This window comes from Daphnia pulex, chromosome 9, assembly GCF_021134715.1.
Source record: "Daphnia pulex isolate KAP4 chromosome 9, ASM2113471v1".
Lineage (NCBI taxonomy): Eukaryota > Metazoa > Arthropoda > Branchiopoda > Diplostraca > Daphniidae > Daphnia > Daphnia pulex.
Window position 1 is genome coordinate 6626467 of NC_060025.1, and position 22103 is coordinate 6648569.

General features: G+C 41.9%; 1 protein-coding gene and 1 long non-coding RNA gene across 2 annotated transcripts; both read left to right on the top strand.

Annotated features, from left to right (window-relative positions):
• The first annotated feature begins 1052 nt into the window (after positions 1–1052).
• LOC124201829 lies at positions 1053–2131 on the top strand. Its single transcript, XR_006877710.1, has 3 exons — positions 1053–1160; positions 1345–1583; positions 1657–2131. It is a non-coding gene; the product is annotated as an uncharacterized LOC124201829 (long non-coding RNA).
• An 11467-nt stretch (positions 2132–13598) lies between these two features.
• On the top strand, positions 13599–14864 carry LOC124201655. The gene has a single exon (XM_046597818.1). It carries the CDS (start codon positions 13599–13601, stop codon positions 14862–14864), a length of 1266 nt encoding a protein of 421 aa, XP_046453774.1.
• The last annotated feature ends 7239 nt before the right edge of the window (positions 14865–22103 follow it).

Consider the following 22103-nt stretch of genomic DNA (forward strand, 5'->3'; position numbering starts at 1 on the left):
CAGTTTTATCAATAGATGGTGTGTACCAATTTTTTTTTCGTCTGCACTTAAACCGTGACGTTTTAACAAGCGATCCACGATTCAAGTAGACCGAAATCCCGGAGCGGCTTTCCAGATCTAAATCCGGAAAAGGCCTTAAAAATATAAACAAAATATAGGCATGTTTGTCTTTGCACGCCGGATTTACCTGCGTTTGCAGAATGACAAAATTCCTATCCGTTTAGGAGTTATTTAGCTCTAAAGTCTGGGTTTTTTGAATTTTGTCAGAAAGTGGGGGGGGGGGCTTTGACATCCATTTTGGGAAAAGCGGGGGAGCTAGGGAAAAAACTAATTTTTTTAAAAGGTTTATTGCATACTCAACCATTGAAATCCAAAAGGAATTTTCTTTCCGGATTTTATTGGTTGAGATATGACTGATTTAGTGAAAGGATAATTTAGCTGGTTTCCCTCCCTGGCTTGCAGCCATTTTTTCGTACGGTCCGCTGCGCTCCTGGTGGAAGCCAGCAGAAGGTCTTATACATCGGCCAATAAGAAATCTGGGTTCACTATATATGAAGGCCTGTATAAATGCAATGGGTCTAATGTGAAGGCCGATATATAAGACCTTCTGCTGGCTTCCACCAGGAGCGCAGCGGACCGTACGAAAAAATGGCTGCAAGCCAGGGAGGGAAACCAGCTAAATTATCCTTTCACTAAATCAGTCATATCTCAACCAATAAAATCCGGAAAGAAAATTCCTTTTGGATTTCAATGGTTGAGTATGCAATAAACCTTTTAAAAAAATTAGTTTTTTCCCTAGCTCCCCCGCTTTTCCCAAAATGGATGTCAAAGCCCCCCCCCCACTTTCTGACAAAATTTAAAAAACCCAAACTTTAGAGCTAAATAACTCCTAAACGGGTAGGAATTTTGTCATTCTGCAAACGCAGGTAAATCCGGCGTGCGAAGACAAACATGTTTATATTTTTTTATATTTTTAAGGCCTTTTCCGGATTTAGATCTGGAAAGCCACTCCGGGATTTCGGTCTACTTGAATCGTGGATCGCTTGTTAAAGCCCAAAAACGTTTTTCGTCACCCGCCAGTAACTTTTTTTCCCGGAGTGATTACCTTTTCATCAATTAGGTATTGAGTGTACAAGCAAGAGATTTGCTTTTTTAGAAAGGTAATTCATTTAGCCAACTGGTAATCAAATAGTTTTTCCAATTTTGTGTTCATTTATGTAAGTAATTTGAAAAGATGCTATGACACCTACCCATGGGGTAGGTCGGCCGTTTTTTCGGGGGCAAGTTGGCCTGTTTTTTATAGTCCTGTGGCTCTGTTAAAATTTCCTTTCTTTTTCTTTTTAGATTACCAAAAACTGTGTTGAAGAGGAAAGACTGGCGTTGTGTTACAATTGAAAGAGCCATTGAAATGGTTTTAAAAGAAGTAAGAAGAGTTACCAATGTGTGAATCCCATTTTATATACCAAGAAGAAGTCTGTAAAGCTACATTGACAGAAAGAAGAAGGGAATTTCTTCAATTATTGGAACAGATATCTAGAAAAAGTGCCTGCAAACTTAAATGTGGTTTCTCCAGGTTATACCAGGTAACAAAGAAACTAAATGCAGTCTTCAGAATAATAAATTGAGCTAATGAGTCTACAAAAATTTTATCGGCAGGTTTTCATAGATGAAGAAAGGACTATACTAGTTCATTGTTTCCATCGATAAGCAGACATTTATGTTTTCCTGTCCTGTGTAAGAAAGCTTTCAATTTACGCCCACAATGAATCTCCAATTACCACTAACCAACATCGACAAAACTTGAACTAGGTCAGACTTGTTGACTCAAGAGATTTTATCCAGAAGTTGCAGTGCAGTGTCTCATTTACACACCACAGAAGAATCGTGTTATGCTTAAAAACAAGATTAATTCAGTGTATGTTTTTAAAAGTTGGTTTATGGGTTCGTGGTGTGAATGTGAATGTGAAAACATTTTGTGTGTGTGTGTAGCATGTCCCAAATGCTGTGTAAAAATGCAATGCCAACTTGCCCCAATTCATTGGGCAACTTACCCCGTAGTTGGGGCAAGTTGCCCATTTTAGGTGTCGCATTAAAACGTATTTTTTGGCATAAACTTTTCCTTTTCTTAGAATTTTTTGACGCTACTTTTTAGTTAAGATAATAAGGTTTCATTTAAGCTAAAAATTTTATCATTTCAATGAAAATTACGACTCCCAGGAGCGGGTGTGTGAAAAAATGGCCTACTAGCCCCGGTCTCCCCTACATGTTTTTTTGGCACACGAGTGGAAGTTGTTGATTTCGTAGATTACTGCTTTATATATGGATTAATAATAGCTATATGCCCATCATTCCAGGTAATAGAGCAAACCAATAACGCGTACCCCAGCCATGGCAACCTCGCGGCGGCCATACTGGGTTTATTTTTTGTTGAGCTCTTATGGGTTTTGTGAGGGTCTCTCCGAATATAGAGTGTAGTTTCTTCCAAGTTTATCTTTTAACAAATCTATAGCAGTGATTAAATTGCTAAATGAATAGGGAATATTTTGATGTAATTTTTTTTTGAATTCACGTTTTTTTAAATAAATTAATGAAACGTGTTGTTTACGTTTTTTTGAGGGAAGAACGGGGAGAAGAGGGAGAATGGGACAAATGGGAGGGAGGAGGGCGTACGAAAAAAAAGGGGACCCACGTTTCCTCTTCTCCCCCATTCGTCCCATTCTCCCTCTTCTCCCCGTTCTTCCCTCAAAAAAACGTAAACAACGTTTTTAAATCATTTTAAACCCGATTCACCTTTTTTAGTTTCAGTAGCAACTCTTCGCGGCTCAAGAGATCACTATCAGAATCACCATCAGATAGTTCAGCTGTTGCTGACTTAGGCCTACTCGCTTTCTCTGTCTTGGCCTTAAGCAAAAGTGTACATAAGTTATAAATTAGGGCACTTAAACAAATCCCATGTAATACCTTAAATTGAAGCTCCTCAACATCACCATCACCATCAGAGACTCTTGCTGACTTACTCGCTTTCTTTGTCTTTTCCTTAAGCAAAAGTGTACATAAGTTATAAATGAGGGCACATAAACAAATCCCATCTAATACCTTAGATTTAAGCTGACTTTCAAAAGTTGTCGAAGGAATCTTAGCTTTTGCCTTGTCCTTAGATTGAAGCTCCTCTACATCACCATCAGAGAGTTCAGCTCTTGCTGACTTACTCGCTTTCTTTGTCTTGTCCTTAAGCACCAAAAGTGTACATAAGTTATAAATGAGGGCACGTAAACAAATACCATCTAATACCTTAGATTGAAGCTGACTTTCAGAAGTTGTCGAAGGAATCTTAGCTTTTGCCTTGTCCTTAGATTGAAGCTGCTGACTTGAAGGAATATCCTCATTTAGCTATGCATTGTAAACCAAGAGTATAAATTAAAAATGACGGCACATAAAACAAACACTCAATTAACCATATACCTTAGCTTGAAGCTGACTTTCAAAAAATGTCGAAGGAATGTTGTCATAACATGTACTTGAGGAAGATGAATCTGATTCCGCTGAACTGGAATCCAAAACAGTTTGAGTTCCTGCGATTTCACCACCTTCCCTTTCTGCTACTGTAATTTCTTGGTACTTGAGAAAACCCTTTGCTTCAGTTGATTTTTTCTTGGCTAAAAAATGAAAATTATTTATTATTTGAGTAGATTCTGGTTGTAAATAAGTTTTAAATGACTCACCTCCAATTGCTATGATTCTTCCTGGAAAGCATTGCCAGCCATTCTGTGGTTTGTCTTTCTCTCTCCCCTGATGTTCAACATCGTCAACAAGTTTGGAGTTTTTTAGTTGGCTTGGGTTTCTTACACAAGATATTTTTTGTGTTGTAAATTTATTTTCCTGTTCCCAATAAACTGACACATATTTGGGACCAGACATATTGACACTGCTAAGATATTCCGCACAATCGTATGTCGTATAATGCCACGAATGACGCTTAGCTCTAATAACTCGAGTTATCGCGAAATAAAGGGAGACACTTTGGCCCGTAAGCCGCCATGTTAGAAGCGCGGAAACACTCACCGTGTTTCCAAACTTTGTGAGGGTACTGTATATACAGGATTTACTTGCTCAAGCCACTTTTTCACTTCAAAATTGGTTTCTCTTTCCGTCTGGCTTGTAATAATTTGCATCCATTCCTGAATTTTGACTTCGTTGACGTACGTCATTCGCGCTTCGTACGGCGATTGAAAAAGATTGAAATAATCATCTATTTTATCCGCAAAGTGAGCCCGGCTTTTCTCATTGGCCAGTACGAAATATGGGTGATAAATTAGCAAGGAAATATTAGGCCTCTCTTCGGGATCTTCTCTGGTCAATCGCAGAATCAAATCCGTCACGTCCCAATCCAAATTGCCTAGAAGAACAGGTTCCGCTCCGCTTTCCATGACTCGGCCCCGTATCATTTGCTGATTTCCAAATGGATGTTGTCCTTTCAAACCGTGAAGCCAATTATGATTCCCAGAGAGTAAGCGTCACTGTGGACGGTAGCCAACACTTTTCTCATCTGCTGGCCTTTATTCTGTGACATTCCATTCAGTAATTCCGGCGCCATGTAGCCTTCCGTTCCCGGCCGGAAAGTCGCGCTGAAGTCGCCTCTGCTCGTCTTTAATTATCTCAATAGCGCGCAAAGTGACAAAACAAGGGGTAAACCCCTTCCCCCTCCCCGCGCAAACATGGACGTCAACGGTGAAGATCCCGATCCCGATTGCTCAACTCGTGAATCCGAGAACATCGAAGACTCAACAGAAAATACTACACAACTAAAAAGAAAAGGAACCGACAACCACACCATTAGAGTGAACCATGCTCGTTCAGGCTAATGAACCTCACCGAAAAGCCTCATCGCCGGAATCATCGACATAATCGGCCAAGTGAGGCCCGGAACAAAGTGGAAACAAAGAGGTGAACTCTACATCTACCCGACAACCAACAAGCAAAAGAACTTACTTCTCCAACAGAAAGCGGCGAAACAATTCCAAATCTCATGTTCACTATGCAAATCGGAACAAGAGGTGAGAGACGTCATCTACAACGTGCCACCAAACAACACAGAAGAAGAACTCCTCAGCCTCCTAGCAAACCAAGGGGTGAAAACAGTGAAAAGATTCACCAAACGAGGACCCAACAACACTACGACCATCTCTACAATGGTCACTCTACACTTCGACACAACAACCCTCCCGCGCGAAGTCATCATCGCCCACGAAGTGTTCTTAGTTAAAAAATTCATCCCAAGACCGTACCTGTGCCGAAAGTGTTGGTTATTCGGACATCCGGAAGAACCATGCCCCGTTGGTCAAGTGTGTAGAACCTGCGCCTGTGCCCATGAAGAAGACCAACAGTGCACCAGCCCACCAAAGTGCCCGACGTGCGAAGGAAACGACCACGAAGCAGGAACAGCAGAATGCCCTATCTTCGCCAGAAGACAAGAAATAATAAAATTTGCATATGTGAACAATATGTCGGTGACCGAAGCCGGCAAACTCCACAGTAGTTCACCCAAACCAACAGCACAACAGCAATTACCGAGACACCACACCAATGAAGACGCTCCGACCAGACGAGAAATCGACGACCTCAAAGCCCAAATTGAAGAACTCCGATAAGCAGCAACAAGACAAGACACCCCGAGCGACATCGGCACGAGACTAGAAAAAGTTGAACTAGAAATCACCTTGATCAAGACACAACTGGGACCGATAATGGAACTAGAGGCCCAAATGGCAATCGGATTCTCCAGCCTGGACAACCGATTGACAATGATGTGTGCCATGTTCGAACAAGACAGACTAGATAGGATCGCCCGACAAAAAGAAAAATACCAAAGAAAGACAGCAGACCTAACACCTTATACGAAAACCAGAAACCAGGGAAGCGGAACCCAACCAACACAACCACAGAGGAGAAGTGAAACTGAAGCACCCAAAAAAAAAAACAACCAAACAATGATCCCACCAATCAAAATCATCCAATGGAACGCAAGAGAACTCTACAGATCCAGACTGGAAGAATTCAAGAATCACTTACGAAATCACAACCCCCATATTGTCCTCCTCAGTGAAACCCATTGGAAAGATGAATACAAAGTTAAATTCTCAGCATATAACTCGTTTACAAAAAATCGCGGTAGCCAAGGAGGAGGAGTAGCGATACTAATCAAAAAGAATTTTCAATATACCACACTAGATGTCCCATCCCACGAAAACCTAGAAGCAGTCGGAGCCATCATCAAGCTAAAAGACAACGAAGAAATCGAATTGATCTCGGCGTACTGCCCAAATGGAAATCGGTGTACATACGAAGAATTAGAAGAACTGTTAAAAAAACCCGGAAATAGTGCCATAGTAGGTGGCGACTTAAACGCCCACGCAGACTTATGGGAAGACGGCTACCACACAAACACCTCCGGAAGAAACCTCAAGCAATTCCTTCAAGACGACGACAAACTCATCCTAATAACCCCAAAGAATCTCGGAACAAGACCCTCCCAGAACGATAACCGAAAGGCAACAATAGACCTCACAATGTGCACACCAAACCTGGCCCATCTATCAACTGCAGTAACCGGACCGTACTGGGGAAGTGATCATCTACCCGTAATCATCGAGCTAAGCATCAACTCTACACCACACGCACCACCCAACCCAACCTGGAAATTTAAAGAATCCTGGCAGGAATGGAACGAAGAAATCGAGACCCAACTAAAAGCAACCCAACCAAACCAAAACGCCGAGACCAGCTACAGCACCCTATACGCGGCAATGATCTACGCCAACAACCTATTCTTCGCCCCCCAAAACAAAACACACCCACGTGAGACCCAAAAGCCGTGGTGGACTAAAGAATGTAAAGCAGCAGCCAAACAAGCAAGGAAAGCGTACCAAGTGTGGCGCTCTACCCTTCTTCAAATCGACAAAACCCACCTCAACAAAATGGAAGCAATCAAGAAGAGGACAATTCTAGAATGGAAAAACAGCTCGTGGGAAAGACACATTGACTCACTAGACGGAAAAAAAACACATCAAAGTTTTGGAAATTCGCAAAAACAATGATGAACGGACGGAGAGAAACCATCAATGCCCCCCTCAACAACCAGAAAGGTGAACAAACAAGAAACCCAGTGGAGAAAGCCAACATCTTCTTGGAGCAGTTCTCCCCAAACGACGATGACATCCCACCAACAAGGCCAGAGCAAGTAAAGGAAATTGAAAAACAAATCAAGAACCCGGATGCCGAACCCCTCAACTCTAACTTCAGCATCCAAGAATTGACAAGGAGCCTCTCCCAACTACCAGACAAAGCGATGGGCCTCGACAGAATCCACAACAGAACGCTGAAAAACTTAAACGCAGAAAATCGTAAAAATTTACTCACAACAATCAACTTGATGTTCAGGGAAGGATACATCCCAAAAGAATGGAAATGTGCCAATAATAAAAAAAATGATCAATAATCGACTCAAGTGGCACCTAGACCATCTGAATATACTACCGAAAGTCCAAACCGGATTCCGAAGAGGATGTACCACCACCCGACAATCTAATCAGAATAGAATCAGCAATCAAATCCGGCTTCAACAGCAGCCACCCAACCACAGCAATATTCCTGGACATCTCGAAGGCGTACGACAACACATGGATAGAAGGACTCCTATTCAAACTTACAAAAGCAAACGTTAAAGGCCAAACCCTCAAATGGTTACAAAATTTCCTTACCGGAAGAGGCATAAGGACAAGAGTGAACAACTACCTATCCGAAGAAAGAAAAATTTCCAAAGGAGTCCCTCAGGGAAGTGTTCTCAGCCCACTCCTATTCAACGTAATGCTTGTGGACTTCCCAATCCCAGAAGAAGGATGCGAAACCTCCCTTTTCGCTGACGACATCGCAATATACTCCACGGCGAAAAACAAAGCAGCCACAACGATCCCACTCCAACAGCAACTAGGCAAAATAGAAGAATGGGCCACAAAATGGAACTTCAAATTCTCGGTTAGTAAGTGTGCATCGCTGATATTCACCAGAAAACGAAACAAAGACCCACCACAACAGTTCAAACTCAACCGAGCCACTATAAGCGAAGTATTGCAGTATAAATTCCTTGGCATCATCATGGACCACAAACTGTCATGGGAACCACAGATCCAAGCAACCACGAACAAAATACTCACAAGAGCCAACCTGATTCGTATGATGACTTACGGAAAAAACACCCTGAAAATTCCCCTACTCATCCGCATATTCAAAGCCATGATTAGGAGTGCATACGACTACGGATCTACCATCCTCACAACCATCCCAAAGACAAGACTTGATAAGCTGGAACAAGCACAACACCAAATTCTCCGCACAATCATTGGCTGCTTTAAATATACCCCCAAAGGAATACTGAACATCGAGACTGGCATATACCCAGTAAAGGATAGATGGGACCAACTTGCATACAACTACTTCCTCAGACTAAACGAAAAGCCATGGAACCCGGCATATGGCACCATCCAAGAACTAACTAGAAGACAAACAACGTGGAAAACCAACAGCACCCCAGCAGCAATCACCCACTTAAGGAAACTGGACCCAACTGGCAAAATTTTTTTCAAAAGACCTCCCTCGCAGACACCTGAAGTGGAACCCCTCCCACCATGGAAACACTTCTCAATCCCAACGAACTACTTCCCCCTCACAAAGAAACAAGCCACAGAATCAAACCAAACAAACCAACTATTCAACTTACTCACTCGGAATCCAAACACCAACCACCTTGAAGTATACACTGATGGATCAGTGTGCGAGACAACAAAAACTGCCAGCTAGGCATTCCACATACCTAGGAAGAAAGAAGACGAAGCTTGGTTACTGAAAAATTTCACAAATAGTTTCAACGCAGAGCTGTATGCCATCAGACAAGCCCTATACCACCTCAACAAGTACGAGATGGACTCAGCCACCATCTTCACTGATTCAAAATCTTCCATTAAAGCAATATCCAACTTCAAATGGGAGTCAAGCCCAGCAATACCTGAAATAATCAAACAAATTTTCAATTTAAATGCTTCAGGGACCAGAATAACATTAACATGGATACCCTCACACACCGCAATCGTTGGAAACGAAATCGCAGACCAACTGGCGACAAACATCCGGAAGAACTGACGCAACACCACTACAAAAACAATAACAAACAAAATTGATGTTAGGCAAAACATAGCAACAGCTAAAGCTAACCACAAAAACATCACGTTCCAGAAACTAAAAACACAATCAACAAACATGGCAGTGACTAACAGAGAATGTTTTGGATACTTACCATGGCACACCAATAAGAAAAGAACTATCCAATCAGCCTTGTTCCGACTACGCAGCGGCCACAACAAACTAAACCACTTCATCAGCAGATTGGAACCAGAAACACTCGCAGATTGCCCAAACGGATGCCCTGAACGTGAGGAGGCGACACACGTACTCCTCCACTGTCAGCACTACACTGAAGCGAGGTCCGAAATGGAACGCAATCTCTCCCCCCTCAACATCCCTCCAGGACTACCGACAAGTTTTTTTATCAGGATTTGTTTCTTGTAGTCCTAGTATAATAGGGTTACACCAGTCTGATTCCATTTGCAGTTTTCTTAAATTGACATCGGACGTTGGTTGAAGAAAAAGCATAGGAATGTCGGCTTCTGGTTCAGGTGGACCCGTAGGATACCTAGAAAGAGTATCAGCATCTGAATGGAGACGACCACTCCGGTGGATTATCTCAATATCCAAATCCTGGAGTTGTAGACTCCACCGAGCTAGTCGTCCTGCTATTAAAATCTCTTTTTCGCATTAACCAACATAAGGCATATGATGATCAATGACTATTCGAATTTTACTACCCCACAAATAGATTTTAAGTTTATGCACAGCCCAATCCAATGCAAGGCATTCTTTCTCTGTAATTGAATAATTTGTTTCTGCCGAACTCAAAAGGCGGCTGGCATAAGCAAGGACTCGTTCTTCGCCATTTATACGATGTACAAGTACCACGCCAATACCATAATTACAAGCGTCACAGTGGAGTTCCATTGGCAGTGTATAATTGGGATGTCCTAAAACCGGAGGTGATGTTAAGGCCGTCTTGAGGGTTTGAAAGCTTTTCTCTTGTACATCGGTCCATTCAAAGGGATGTCCTTTCTTGGTTAAGTTGGTCAGAGGTTTAGCAATACTGGCAAAATTTTTAATAAATCGACGGTAATATGAGCATAAACCAATAAAACTCAAAACATCCTTTAGTGACTTGGGAACAGGAAAATGGGTTACTGCATCGACTTTAGATGGATCTGGAGATAGACCCTCTCCACTCGACACATAGCCAAGAATCTTGAGACGAGTTACCGCGAAAACACATTTGGACAACTTTAACTTTAGGTTAGCGTTTGACAGTCGTTCAAAGGCGGCATCAAGTCGTGTAAGATGTTGCGGAATTGAATCAGAGAAGACAACTATGTCATCCAGATATACAAGACAGGAATTCCACTTTAGCCCCGCTAATAAAACGTCCATCATCCGTTGGAAGGTGCTAGGGGCATTTGTAAGGCCAAAGGGCATGACTTTGAATTGGTATAGGCCGTCTGCCGTAATAAAGGCGGTCTTTTCACGGTCTTCGGGTTTCATCTGGACCTGCCAATATCCACTTTGTAGATCCATTAAGGAGACATATTTTGATCCTTCCAGTCTGCTTAGAGCGTCATCTATCCTAGGCAGCGGGTAGAAATCTTTGATGGTGATGGCATTCAGTCGACGGTAGTCGACGCAAAAACGCCAGGATCCGTCAGGTTTGCGTACTAAAACGACTGGAGCTGCAAAAGGACTTTGAGAATGCTCGATAACATCCGCTCGTCTAATCTTCTTCACTTGGGGCTCGATGATTTCCCTTTGTTTCCACGCACTTGGATAAGGGGCTGGGTGAACGGGCTGATTATTTCCGATATTGATTTCATGTTGAACTAAATTTGAAGAACCTAGATCGTCATCGCTAGTGGTAAAACAATATCGACGTTTATAAAGTAAATCCTTTATAGCCTGTCGATGTTCATCGAGCAGTTCGGTGTTGATCGAGTTCTCAAAATCGAAATCAATATCTTGGTCTTCGGGAGGCAGTGGACTTGTATCTGTAACTTCAACGTTCCCCCAATTTACTTCCTTTTCCGATCCATTGAGGGGAATCAGAAAAATTAATCAATTGAACAACATCGGGTGGAGAGTCAGATTGATAACAAAACCGACCAACAGACAAACCCTTGTCAAGCATCACCTTAGAAGAGGGCTCAACCATTAAGAGTCCGACGTTTGTGGAAGCATTTTTCAGATTTGTCCGCTCCACAGCAATGGCCATCATGGAATGGGCTGGAATTGTTTGGGCTTCTTTGGCAAAGATGAAACTTGAGTGGACTGCCGGCTTTTTGTCCGAGCAATCAATGTCTCCTAAATGAAATGAAGCTTGTTCGGCCGTATAATTGATTTTAATGGATATCAATTTACGCAACGTATCATTTCCTAATAATAAATCATAACCATATATTTGTAGCACAATTGCAGAGACTTCAACAACGATTTTATCAATAATAACTTTAATTTCAATTTTTCCCGATGGACGAGTACGCTGACCATCAGCCAACAGAATGTCAGGTCCTTCCCATGGCTGTAGAGGAATACCCAACATTTTACTTAAATAAGGGGAAACAACAGTAATTCCCGAGCCAGTATCAATAATTGCTTCTACCGGGTACTTGCCACAAATCATATTTTTAAATACCAATTTACTTCTGTCCAGTTGAGGTATCGCGAATAAGCCGTCGGTGGTGTTACCCCTTTTAACCACCGGCTTTAGTTTGAGGGTTTCGTGGAGGGATTTGAATTAGGAGGAGTAGCCGGGTTTTTTTAACATCTATTAGCTAGATGACTCGGATCTCCACATCTATAACATTTTCGTGGCTGTTCCTGTTTACCACAATTACGAGCAATATGTCCCGGCAGATGTCATTCGTTACAAATCGGTTTCCCATCAAACGTTCGTTTATTCCCTCCCTTAGTGAGTCCCCCGTTAGTCATCGAATTCTTGTTGAACATATCACTCACAGCCTGAATGACTGTGGCAGAACCCTCCTCAATTTGACCCTGTACTTTTTTAATTTGGACCTCCAACTTATTCTCTAACACCTCAACTTTCCGCTCCACTCCAGAAATGGCCATTTGTAATTGTTCTTGGGTAACAAACATAACAGACGTAGGTGGGAGGGCTTTGCTGGACCAATCGCTATTTTTTGCCAGATGGGATGCCTGGGAATATCGTTGGACAAGTTGAAAAATCGTCTGCGTGTTGGTGACTCCGTGTTCCACTAGGGGATAAATCCTTTTCATCAACAATGGGTTGAGGCCCCGCTGTCGAAAATATTCTCCAAACTTAATTCATTTGATTCATTTAACTTAACTCAAACCTCTCTTGTTTTCACCCCCCTTGCTTCCATCTTGCTCAACCCCCTTCTTTAACCTTCAACACCCTCCAGCTATTACAGATTCGCCTGTCCTTTGTTTTATTGTCTAAGCGTTTGTCACCCCTTGTCTGAACTTGTCTTACCAGTCTTGTCTGGACGTTCAACACGTCAAGTCTTTTCTCACCTCAGTCTGATCTTCTTGCTTGTCTCTCGCGGTTCTCCCTCTCTGAGCTGTGACTCTTTCTCTGGGTCTCATCGTTTGGCACAACAAGCGATGAGACTATTCACTCAGACTCAATCTCTTAATAAAAAAGCACACAACGTAGGACTCAATCACGGTGTACGTATTTCCTTATTTCGCGTATTCCCGTAATTCTCCACTCGTAAGTTAGTCGCACATTTCTACCTCCTTTAATTCCGACATTTTGGTGCCGTAACCAGGATTTGTTGGCCTAGCGTGGTCGGCAATATCTTCGTTCCTTGTGTTCATCTTTTAACTTTCGTGTGACTAACTCCTTTCTCGATTCTAAAGCTTTCTTCCCTGAAATTCTCATCGTCGGATGTTTGAATTTTCAAACTGATTCGCTCAGATTCAACACACGCGTGTCGAATCTTCTGGCTGCGCTCAGCCTCGTGTTATCGCTTCTACTCACTTCAGCCCGCGTGCTGACCTCGTGGCCAGACTTGGCCCATCGCCTCTCTCTCATCAGCCCGCGTGCTGACCTCGTGGCCAAGCTTGGTCCTCTCCTTTTTCATAGCCCCCTCGTGCTACGATGATCTTCCTCTATCTCTGGTTGTCAGACGTGGCAACTCATGTTAGTAACTGACAAACTAACACTACATCGAACCACGTGGCTACGTTCAGCTTCGTGGACACTCTCTCTCTTAGCCCCCTCGTGCTAATCTCGTGGCCAGACTTGGTTCAACTCGATCTCTTAGCCCCCTCGTGCTACGTTCTCTCTTGGCCAACCTCGTGGTCACACTTGTCTTGACTCTCGTTTCTGGATTGCCAATCCTGGCTTCCCTCGCTAGTAGCTGACAAGCTACCATCATCGTCTTCAACGTTCACCATTTCATTCGACAAAAATGGCGAGCGTGGCTACTCTCACGTCCAAACGTGGCGGCAATCGCGGTGCGGTTACTCGACTCATCGCCAAAATATCCGACATCATCGCCGATGCTGCTATGGACAGAGACCGAAAAATCTACGAACTCAACAAGAAGTTGGAAGATCTTCACGACAAAATCAAGGTAGTTGAAACGCTCGATTCTGAAATCGTTGACCTATTACCCGCTGCTGACATGGAAGCTGAAATGTCCAATGCTGGTACTACCAATGCTGTAGCGTACGACGCTCGCGACGCAGCAGAATTTACTCTCAAAACTCTGATGGATGAAAAAGCCGCAGAAGTAGCAGCAGCTGCTGCTGCCGATGCGGCTGCAGCAGCAGCTGCGAATCCAAATCCTCCAGCACCTACAGTCACTCCAACCATCAACGTTACTACTGCCACTGATTCGAGTCATCTCCCCAAATTCAACCTTCCCGAATTTGACGGAAACATTCTTCTATGGAACGCATTCTGGGACGTCTTCGAAGTAGAAGTCCATCTAAAAACTAAGTATTCTAATGCTACCAAATTCAACTTCCTTAATTCTCGATTGTCCAGTGACGCAAAAGCTCTTCTTCTCGGCCTTGTGCCAAGCAACGACAACTACACTGTCGCCGTCGATCTACTCAAAAAGCGTTTTGGCCAGCCGGCGAAAATCATCATGGCTCACATGCGAGCACTCACATCGTTACCTAACCCCGGCACTGATCGGGTTTCTCTCCGCAAATTCGTCGATTGTTTAGAGTCTCACATCCGTGGTCTCAAAGCTCTAAACAAGAAACCTGACTCATATGGCGATCTTCTCGTCTGCATCCTCCTGGACAAACTATCGGCAGATCTGCGTCGTAACTTGGCTCGACAAAGTGACGCCGCAGAGTGGGATCTGGACACACTACGAAAAAGTCTCTTAAAGGAAATCGAAATTCTCGAGGACAGTGAGAGCTCACTCACTCACCCCTCTTCTTTTAAACAGCCACAAAAGCTCAACGTCTTGTTTTCAGGAGCCACTTCTTCAGCAAGGGAGTTCTCCAACCGAAAACTTCTTTGCCCCTTCTGCTCTGGCGTTCACTGGCCCACCGACTGCGACGTAGCAATCACTGTCGAAGCGCGATACGAAATCGCAAAAGTCAAAAATCTTTGTTTCAACTGTCTAAGAAGTCATCCAGTCGGCGATTGTCCTTCAAAGTTCCGCTGCCGGAAGTGTCATCATGCTCATCACACGAGCCTCCACAAAGCTGAATAGAAATGCCGGTGTCCGTCACTACTTCCCCTCAAAAAAGCGATTTCTCTCTTCTTCTCCCCATCACCTTCTGCGAGCTTCCGTTCAACCTTCACGTAACTGAACCGGTTGAATCTCCAGCTGGAATATCAACCGGTCCAGCTCCAGCTTCATCTACAAGAACAACCCAATCTAGAGACGCCGACCAGCGGCTTCTTTCGCCCCGGGAGTGTCGAAAATATTCTCCAAACTTAATTCATTTGATTCATTTAACTTAACTCAAACCTCTCTTGTTTTCACCCCCCTTGCTTCCATCTTGCTCAACCCCCTTCTTTAACCTTCAACACCCTCCAGCTATTACAGATTCGCCTGTCCTTTGTTTTATTGTCTAAGCGTTTGTCACCCCTTGTCTGAACTTGTCTTACCAGTCTTGTCTGGACGTTCAACACGTCAAGTCTTTTCTCACCTCAGTCTGATCTTCTTGCTTGTCTCTCGCGGTTCTCCCTCTCTGAGCTGTGACTCTTTCTCTGGGTCTCATCGTTTGGCACAACAAGCGATGAGACTATTCACTCAGACTCAATCTCTTAATAAAAAAGCACACAACGTAGGACTCAATCACGGTGTACGTATTTCCTTATTTCGCGTATTCCCGTAATTCTCCACTCGTAAGTTAGTCGCACATTTCTACCTCCTTTAATTCCGACACCCGCAAGAGATGACGCACCTTCGTCTGTTCGGGTATGTTGGGGTCTATCTTGGAACACAATTAAACAACATTGTAGCAGTAAGTCATAACAGGTTCGTCTGTCTGCTGGAAACGATTTCTTAACTTAGATTCGAGATCGTATTCATAGTTAGGGTCTCGAAAGGCCGCTAACAAAGCCCTTCCTCTTAACGTCCCTTAACGCATCGTATGTCTGGGGTTGAGGGAATAGACTCACACACCATTGAAGAGCCACTTCCTCTAGACACATTCCCATATGAGTGAATCTTCTCCCGTGATCCCATAAATTATAGTTAGCCACCCTTTCAAACATATCAATCCAATGGGAAACATCCTCCCCAGCTTTTCCATAAAATAAGGAGGTTCCCGTTCCCGATTTGGGCGCCCTAGTACAATTTCAATCGGTGCTACACCCGGGACATTTTGTTCATCCCCCATTTCAAAATGAATAGCCACACAACAAATATCACCTTTCCAAACAAATTCAAAATAAAGACAAAAGAATCAACTTAGCCGAAAATATGCGATGACCACAGGAGATGAGAAAACAGCAGAACAGATGACCTCAGGATACCAGCAACAGCAGAATGATTCATCAAAGTTTGATTCACTTGTCGAACCCAATGCAATCAATCAGATACAAGTATACCCTGCATCTCCACCATGTCACGAATTTCGTGTACGACCGTATACTTGGCTGATGACGCAAGGGCGAAATGATACACACTAGTTAACGATAAACTCAATGCTGCTCTTAAAGACAGTCAAAGAGCCGATCGTCCACTACTGGTACAGACACTACCAGTAGATCGATGTAAAATCTATCTCAAAACAACACAGAGTTAGATAGTAGACGTTTAAAATGCAAGACACAATAAGAGAGAGATTAAAGAACCAGCCCGAAGAAGCTCTGAAAACACTCTGTCGTTATTTGTGACCAAGGAGTAAAGAGGTAAATTTGTTAAGTGGGAGAAAAGGAATTTATTCTAGGAAAGTGATCAAGCCTACACACAACAATAATAGGAACGATAGGTAATTAGGGTCTAGGTCACCACACCAAAATACTTCCAAGAAAGACATACCAGAAAGAATGAAGAGACACACGGAAACGTTAGTAAATCGTGACAATACATTCTGCAACATTTTCTTGTTTCTTTCTGGCTCTTTTCAGCTTGCTAGTTTTTTTTCAATTTGAATGTTGGGTATAATCACCCACAAGTATTTGATTAAGGCCTTTACTTTCGTGTGGAGGAGACGGGGTAAGTGGGTTCGTGTGACGGAAATTACAGGTTTATGAAGTAGAGCGGTAAAGTGTTTATCCAGACAGCAGGCATTTTTTTTTTAATTTCAGAACTTGCCTAATAATTTGATCTTAATCTAAATAAAAAATTTATCTCGGGCATTAACAATTTTCAGTAAGATATAGCCAGGCATTCAGCAAGATCATTTCCCTCTAAATTTGAACAACGATATCCAAATAGGCAGATAGTAAGATGATATTCTTCTCAGGAAGACCGATAGTTTTTTTATTTATTTATTTTTTTTTTGCTTTACAAAGTAATTATGGAATCCTAAACGCCTACTATTTGTAGTCGTTATAAAAATCAATTAGTAAGTTCTAAGACATTGGAATGAGCGTCCCAAAAGGCATATCATTTGCAATTACAAGGCTACAACTCACGCAGCGCTGTCTGTTTGAAAACGTCAAGCGTATCTGTACCAACACAACAATGAATATCACATTACTGAGTGAATTAATATCCAATCTAATTCATTTTCAGAAAGCCGACGGCCAAGCATTTTGCCAGTGCCCGATATGTTCTCGGGCTCAACCATAAACCTGGTAGCCGGGCATCAGGCAGCCACGGAAGATAGTGAAGATGAGATCGAGGACGACATTCCTTGGCCTGCTCCCACAGAAAAAATCTCGTAAGTTAAAATACTGTATATGTAACGAATTCATTATAGTTATTAAAAAATAATATAAATAATAATAATAATTTAAAAAAAAACAGGATCGTGAAAGGTTTTCCTCTGGTGTCGCCTTACATCGGCGTTAGCCCCACATTGTGCTACCTACTGAAGGAGAAGAAACCACTTTGCTGCTTACAACTCACTCAGGTAGAACTTTTACCCAGCGAAAAAAAAGTGCGCAAAGTTTTACCAATGGAATTTTTCGTCCATTGAATTAGATGTGCGAGCATTCGAGCCACCGGAGCGTCAAGGAATACAATTGGCCCAACAAAGTCATCATCCTGGCATCTGACTACGCGTCGACGGGCATCTATAATTTTGTCATTCCGCTGAGTACATTTTCCATGTCTGTTCAACTACTGTTGAACTACCATTGACCACCATAAAGGTTTCGAGTCGGAAATTTGAACTAACGACCGATCCGCATTCACTTTCGCCGTCTTTTCACCTTCTTTTATTCGATATAGTTCGATTCACTTTGCCGTCGTCTTCCTACGTGTATTGCTTCCATTTCCATTATTGTTTTCTCTTTTTTTTCCCGACCTTTTGCACGATGACATTTGCCTGCACTGACATCCGAAAAATTCCGCTGTTCGTTTGCTTCTGTTTGCCCAGTGACTACTGACTTCCGATGGTCTACGTGATGTTTCCCCCAATAGTGATGCTAAAATTTAAAGACTACATAGAAAGTCTGTCTCTATTGATTTGGTTTCCAAGAAATTCAATGTTGGAATACCAAGTTTGAAATATCAATTTACGATCTATGCCATATTCAACGACGCATGACATTACTTTAAACACAAGAGTTAACACCTGTGTTGCGTGTTTGTTAGTCTAAGAGCGCCCCTCCTTTTAAATTCGTTATTCAAATCGCAAATCCCTGCTAGTGATAAAAAAATGTTGTGTCGGAAATAGACGATGGAAAGGATAGATACGTCAATACTCGACTCAAGTAAGGCCCTCTGAAAGTCACCAAGTTTTGACCTATTACATCTCAATTTGTAATTGACAGTCGTGAATTTGATGTGTAAAGGGGCAAAAAGATCCCAAAGATTTTAAAGTACAAGGAACTTTTACAGGTTGGCTTTCATTTACGAACCTTCATATGGAAACAATTTCACACGGATGTACCGATGCGCTCGTAACATCTCCCGTGCGTGGAACGAGGATTCTTCAACTCCCGCTTCTTCCACCTTCCGTAAAGAATCATTAACCAGGGGTCGGGAATTTTGACTGGCAGACTCCAGTGTCGAGCCGCCAACGGCTGATCAACCATGGTGGCGGGATTGGTTCTGGTGCCTTTACGGGACCGAATATCAACCAAAGTGATTAACCTCACTTTCTTATTTTTATGTTGGAAGAATCTTTAGCGAGTGTTGTGTGAATCTCGTAGGAAAATAAAATAGAACTGATAAACCAATATGACAAGTAGCAACGACATCGCTGGGTATTTGACTATTTGTGGACGATCAGCACCACCACCTGGATTATCGATGACAGCAACGAGACGCTGGGCATCGATTGGGACGTGTCGCTGTAGACGCCGGAGCAGCGCCAACTTCTGGAACATGGCGGGATCCCGCGCCAAGTTCACGTCGCCCTTGGCGTCGTGTTCCACCATTCCACCATCCTCTACGACTTGTCATCTTTTTTAGGTACTCGTCATTTTTTTCCTCAATTTTTATGATGGGCGCTCATTCTCAGATTGTAAATCGCAGGTTCTAACGGCTGAGGACGCCGGCCAACGTGTTCATAATCAACTTTCTGAACATCTGCGATTTCCAGTTTCCTCGCCTGTTGTCTCCACCCGCTGGCTGTCTACTCCGCATCCAGGGGCCGCTGGTCTTTCTGCCAAACAGGTAAGAATTTACTACAGACCTGATGAATTTTACAAAGATCTTATTACTATAACTCAATAGAATAAGAGCCTGTTAAAAGTTTTTTTTTTAGTTAACTTGACCCCCCCCCTCCCTCCAGTAAACTTAGTTCTTAAGATGAAAAGTATTGAACCTTATTTTAGTATTCCATTTGTAAAGTCAATAAGCAAAGAAGGAATATATATATAGGATGTCAACATGTCAAGGAGTAAAAGTGCTGATGTGTAGTGAACTAGAACTAGTTAGACGTTTATGAAATTGAAAAGTCCCTGGCCTAGGTGGATACAACTCTTATTGAAAATGAAAAGCTTGGCAAGCTGTAAACTGGCGCAAATGACGAGAAGGAAAATAATTGCTGAGAGTGTTGATTTCAAATGACGAATATGGCATCCCTTAAAAGCGAGAGCCACTTGATGACTCATCGATCATCGTAGACGGAATCCTTGTTCCCTCCCTTGCTCCCATCCCTGCCAAAGAGTCAAGATCTTAGCCGAGTTATGAGGAACTGCGTGAACTTGCGTTCAACAATGGGAAACATCTCCGAAACGCCAGCCGACAAAAACAACTTGTGAGATATCTCTGATGCATTCAGTAAGGAGTAACTTTACGTTATTCTTCAACTCTTGAAGTGATAAGATTTAGGTTCACTCCCAAGAACTTGGCGTAAAAGCTGCTGAAAAATCCTTAGAGAGCCCATCATCCGACCTTGTTATTAACAAATAAAGAAACGACGGTATGTTCCTGCTATACATGATGGCTTAAGCAAGGTACTACATTAACCACTTTTAAAAAATCTTTTTTAATTTATAAAACTAATTTTTTTTTAACAGCGAATGAAGAGACTGCCCGATTGATTAAGATGTCCAAAGGACAGGTTTATGCCTACCAAGTTGATTTGACTAAACGTGAAGAAATTTACCGAGCAACAGATCGTTAAAAGCAGGAAGTTGGAAAAGTAAGTTTTAAAAAAATGTTTATCATTTCTGTATTTACCACCATAGACTGAAATATTTAATAAACAACTTACAACATGAACCCAGTCAGGTTGTCCTTCACCTACAGGATGGGCAAACTTATATGGACTAACATCAATCAAGGATATGACATGTCCATGGTAAGCACTGCCAATAATTAAAAAAATATATTGGTAAGGCATTGGTGACTAAATGCTAGGAATGGATTGAATAGTCAGAGTACATACTGATCCAGAACAATGGCTTCTTTACGCTTTGTATGTGTTCTGGCAAGTCTTAGAGCAAGATCATTTGCTTCAGATCCAGAATTAACAAAAAAACAGACACTCAATGGAGGAGGTAATAAACTTGTCAACCTCTCAGCATAAATGACTATATTATCGCGCTATAAAATTGTTTTATAAATAATATACATAATTTTTAAAAATCTAAAATTAAAAAGCTGGTAACATCTTAGTCTCCTCGCTTGAAACGAACGACTGCTTCTTTACGTACTTAATCTGCAGTTACGAACGAACGTTAGTCAACGAACACTTTAAAACTTATCGTACTTAATCTGTAACATTTCATAAACTAAGCAAAGGTAAATTTATTTATTATAATGTAATAATATATATTTTAACAGTTTTTTTTTAAATTATATGATATTTAAGATGGCACTCAACGGTGGAAATAATGGAGCACCGGATTTGATCGTAGGTGATTCTTAGTTTCAAACCAATTTTAGTTAGTAATCTAATTTTATTATTATAGATACCTCCTATACCGATAAATCTGGCCGTTAATGCCATCGCGGTTGGGTACGCTATGAAAGCATTAGAGCCTGCTCCCCGCCTCTTTTTCGATTTTGGTGCCAGCACTTTAACTAACAATGGCTATGCACTGGCAGCCATGATTTTTCTTTTCATGTTGACACAAATTGTACTGGCTTCTTACATGATCCGACTTAATTTGGAGAACGTCAATGATATTGGACGGTTCAGAATTCTTTCGTTTTTGATGACCATCATCGTCGCCAGTGTTTCTCTCATCTTAATTTCCACTAAAACTTTGATGCAAGAAGGTCACAAATATTATTTGGCTCGACGTGTTCAACTTCCACTCATTTGTAAACCTTTTCTTTTGTCCCTCTCTACGTGCAATTTGTCCACAATTTGTCCTCAATTTGTCTTCGTAGAATTAATTCTTGAAACATAGCAGCAAAGCCTGGGCCCCACCCAGTATCAAAAATTATTTATATTTTTTTGGTTTGGCAACTTCAAAATTATTCATCATTTCCCCCAGTCCCAAAGCGCGGTGAGAAGCAATCTGTACTTTCATTGACGACTGCTTGAAAAGTCTTGAAAACTTATCGTAATATATCTAAATCATCTTATAAACTCAACACAGGTATTAACTTATTTATTTATTATAATATAATATTACATATTTTAACAGCTTTTTTTTATTATAGAATATTTATGATGGAGCAAAATGTTGGAAATAATGGAAATGATTTGCCAATTGATGAAGTAGGTGTTTCTTAGTTTAAGTTATAGAAGATGTTTTAATAAAATTTTATTTATTTTTAGGTTCGCCCCATCCCGATTAATCTGGCCGTAAATGCCATTGCGGTTGGGTACGCTTTAAAAGCATTAGAGCCCGTCACGCGCCTATTCTATGATTTTGGTGCCAAGCCATGATCTTTACATTCATGATCATACATATTGTATTG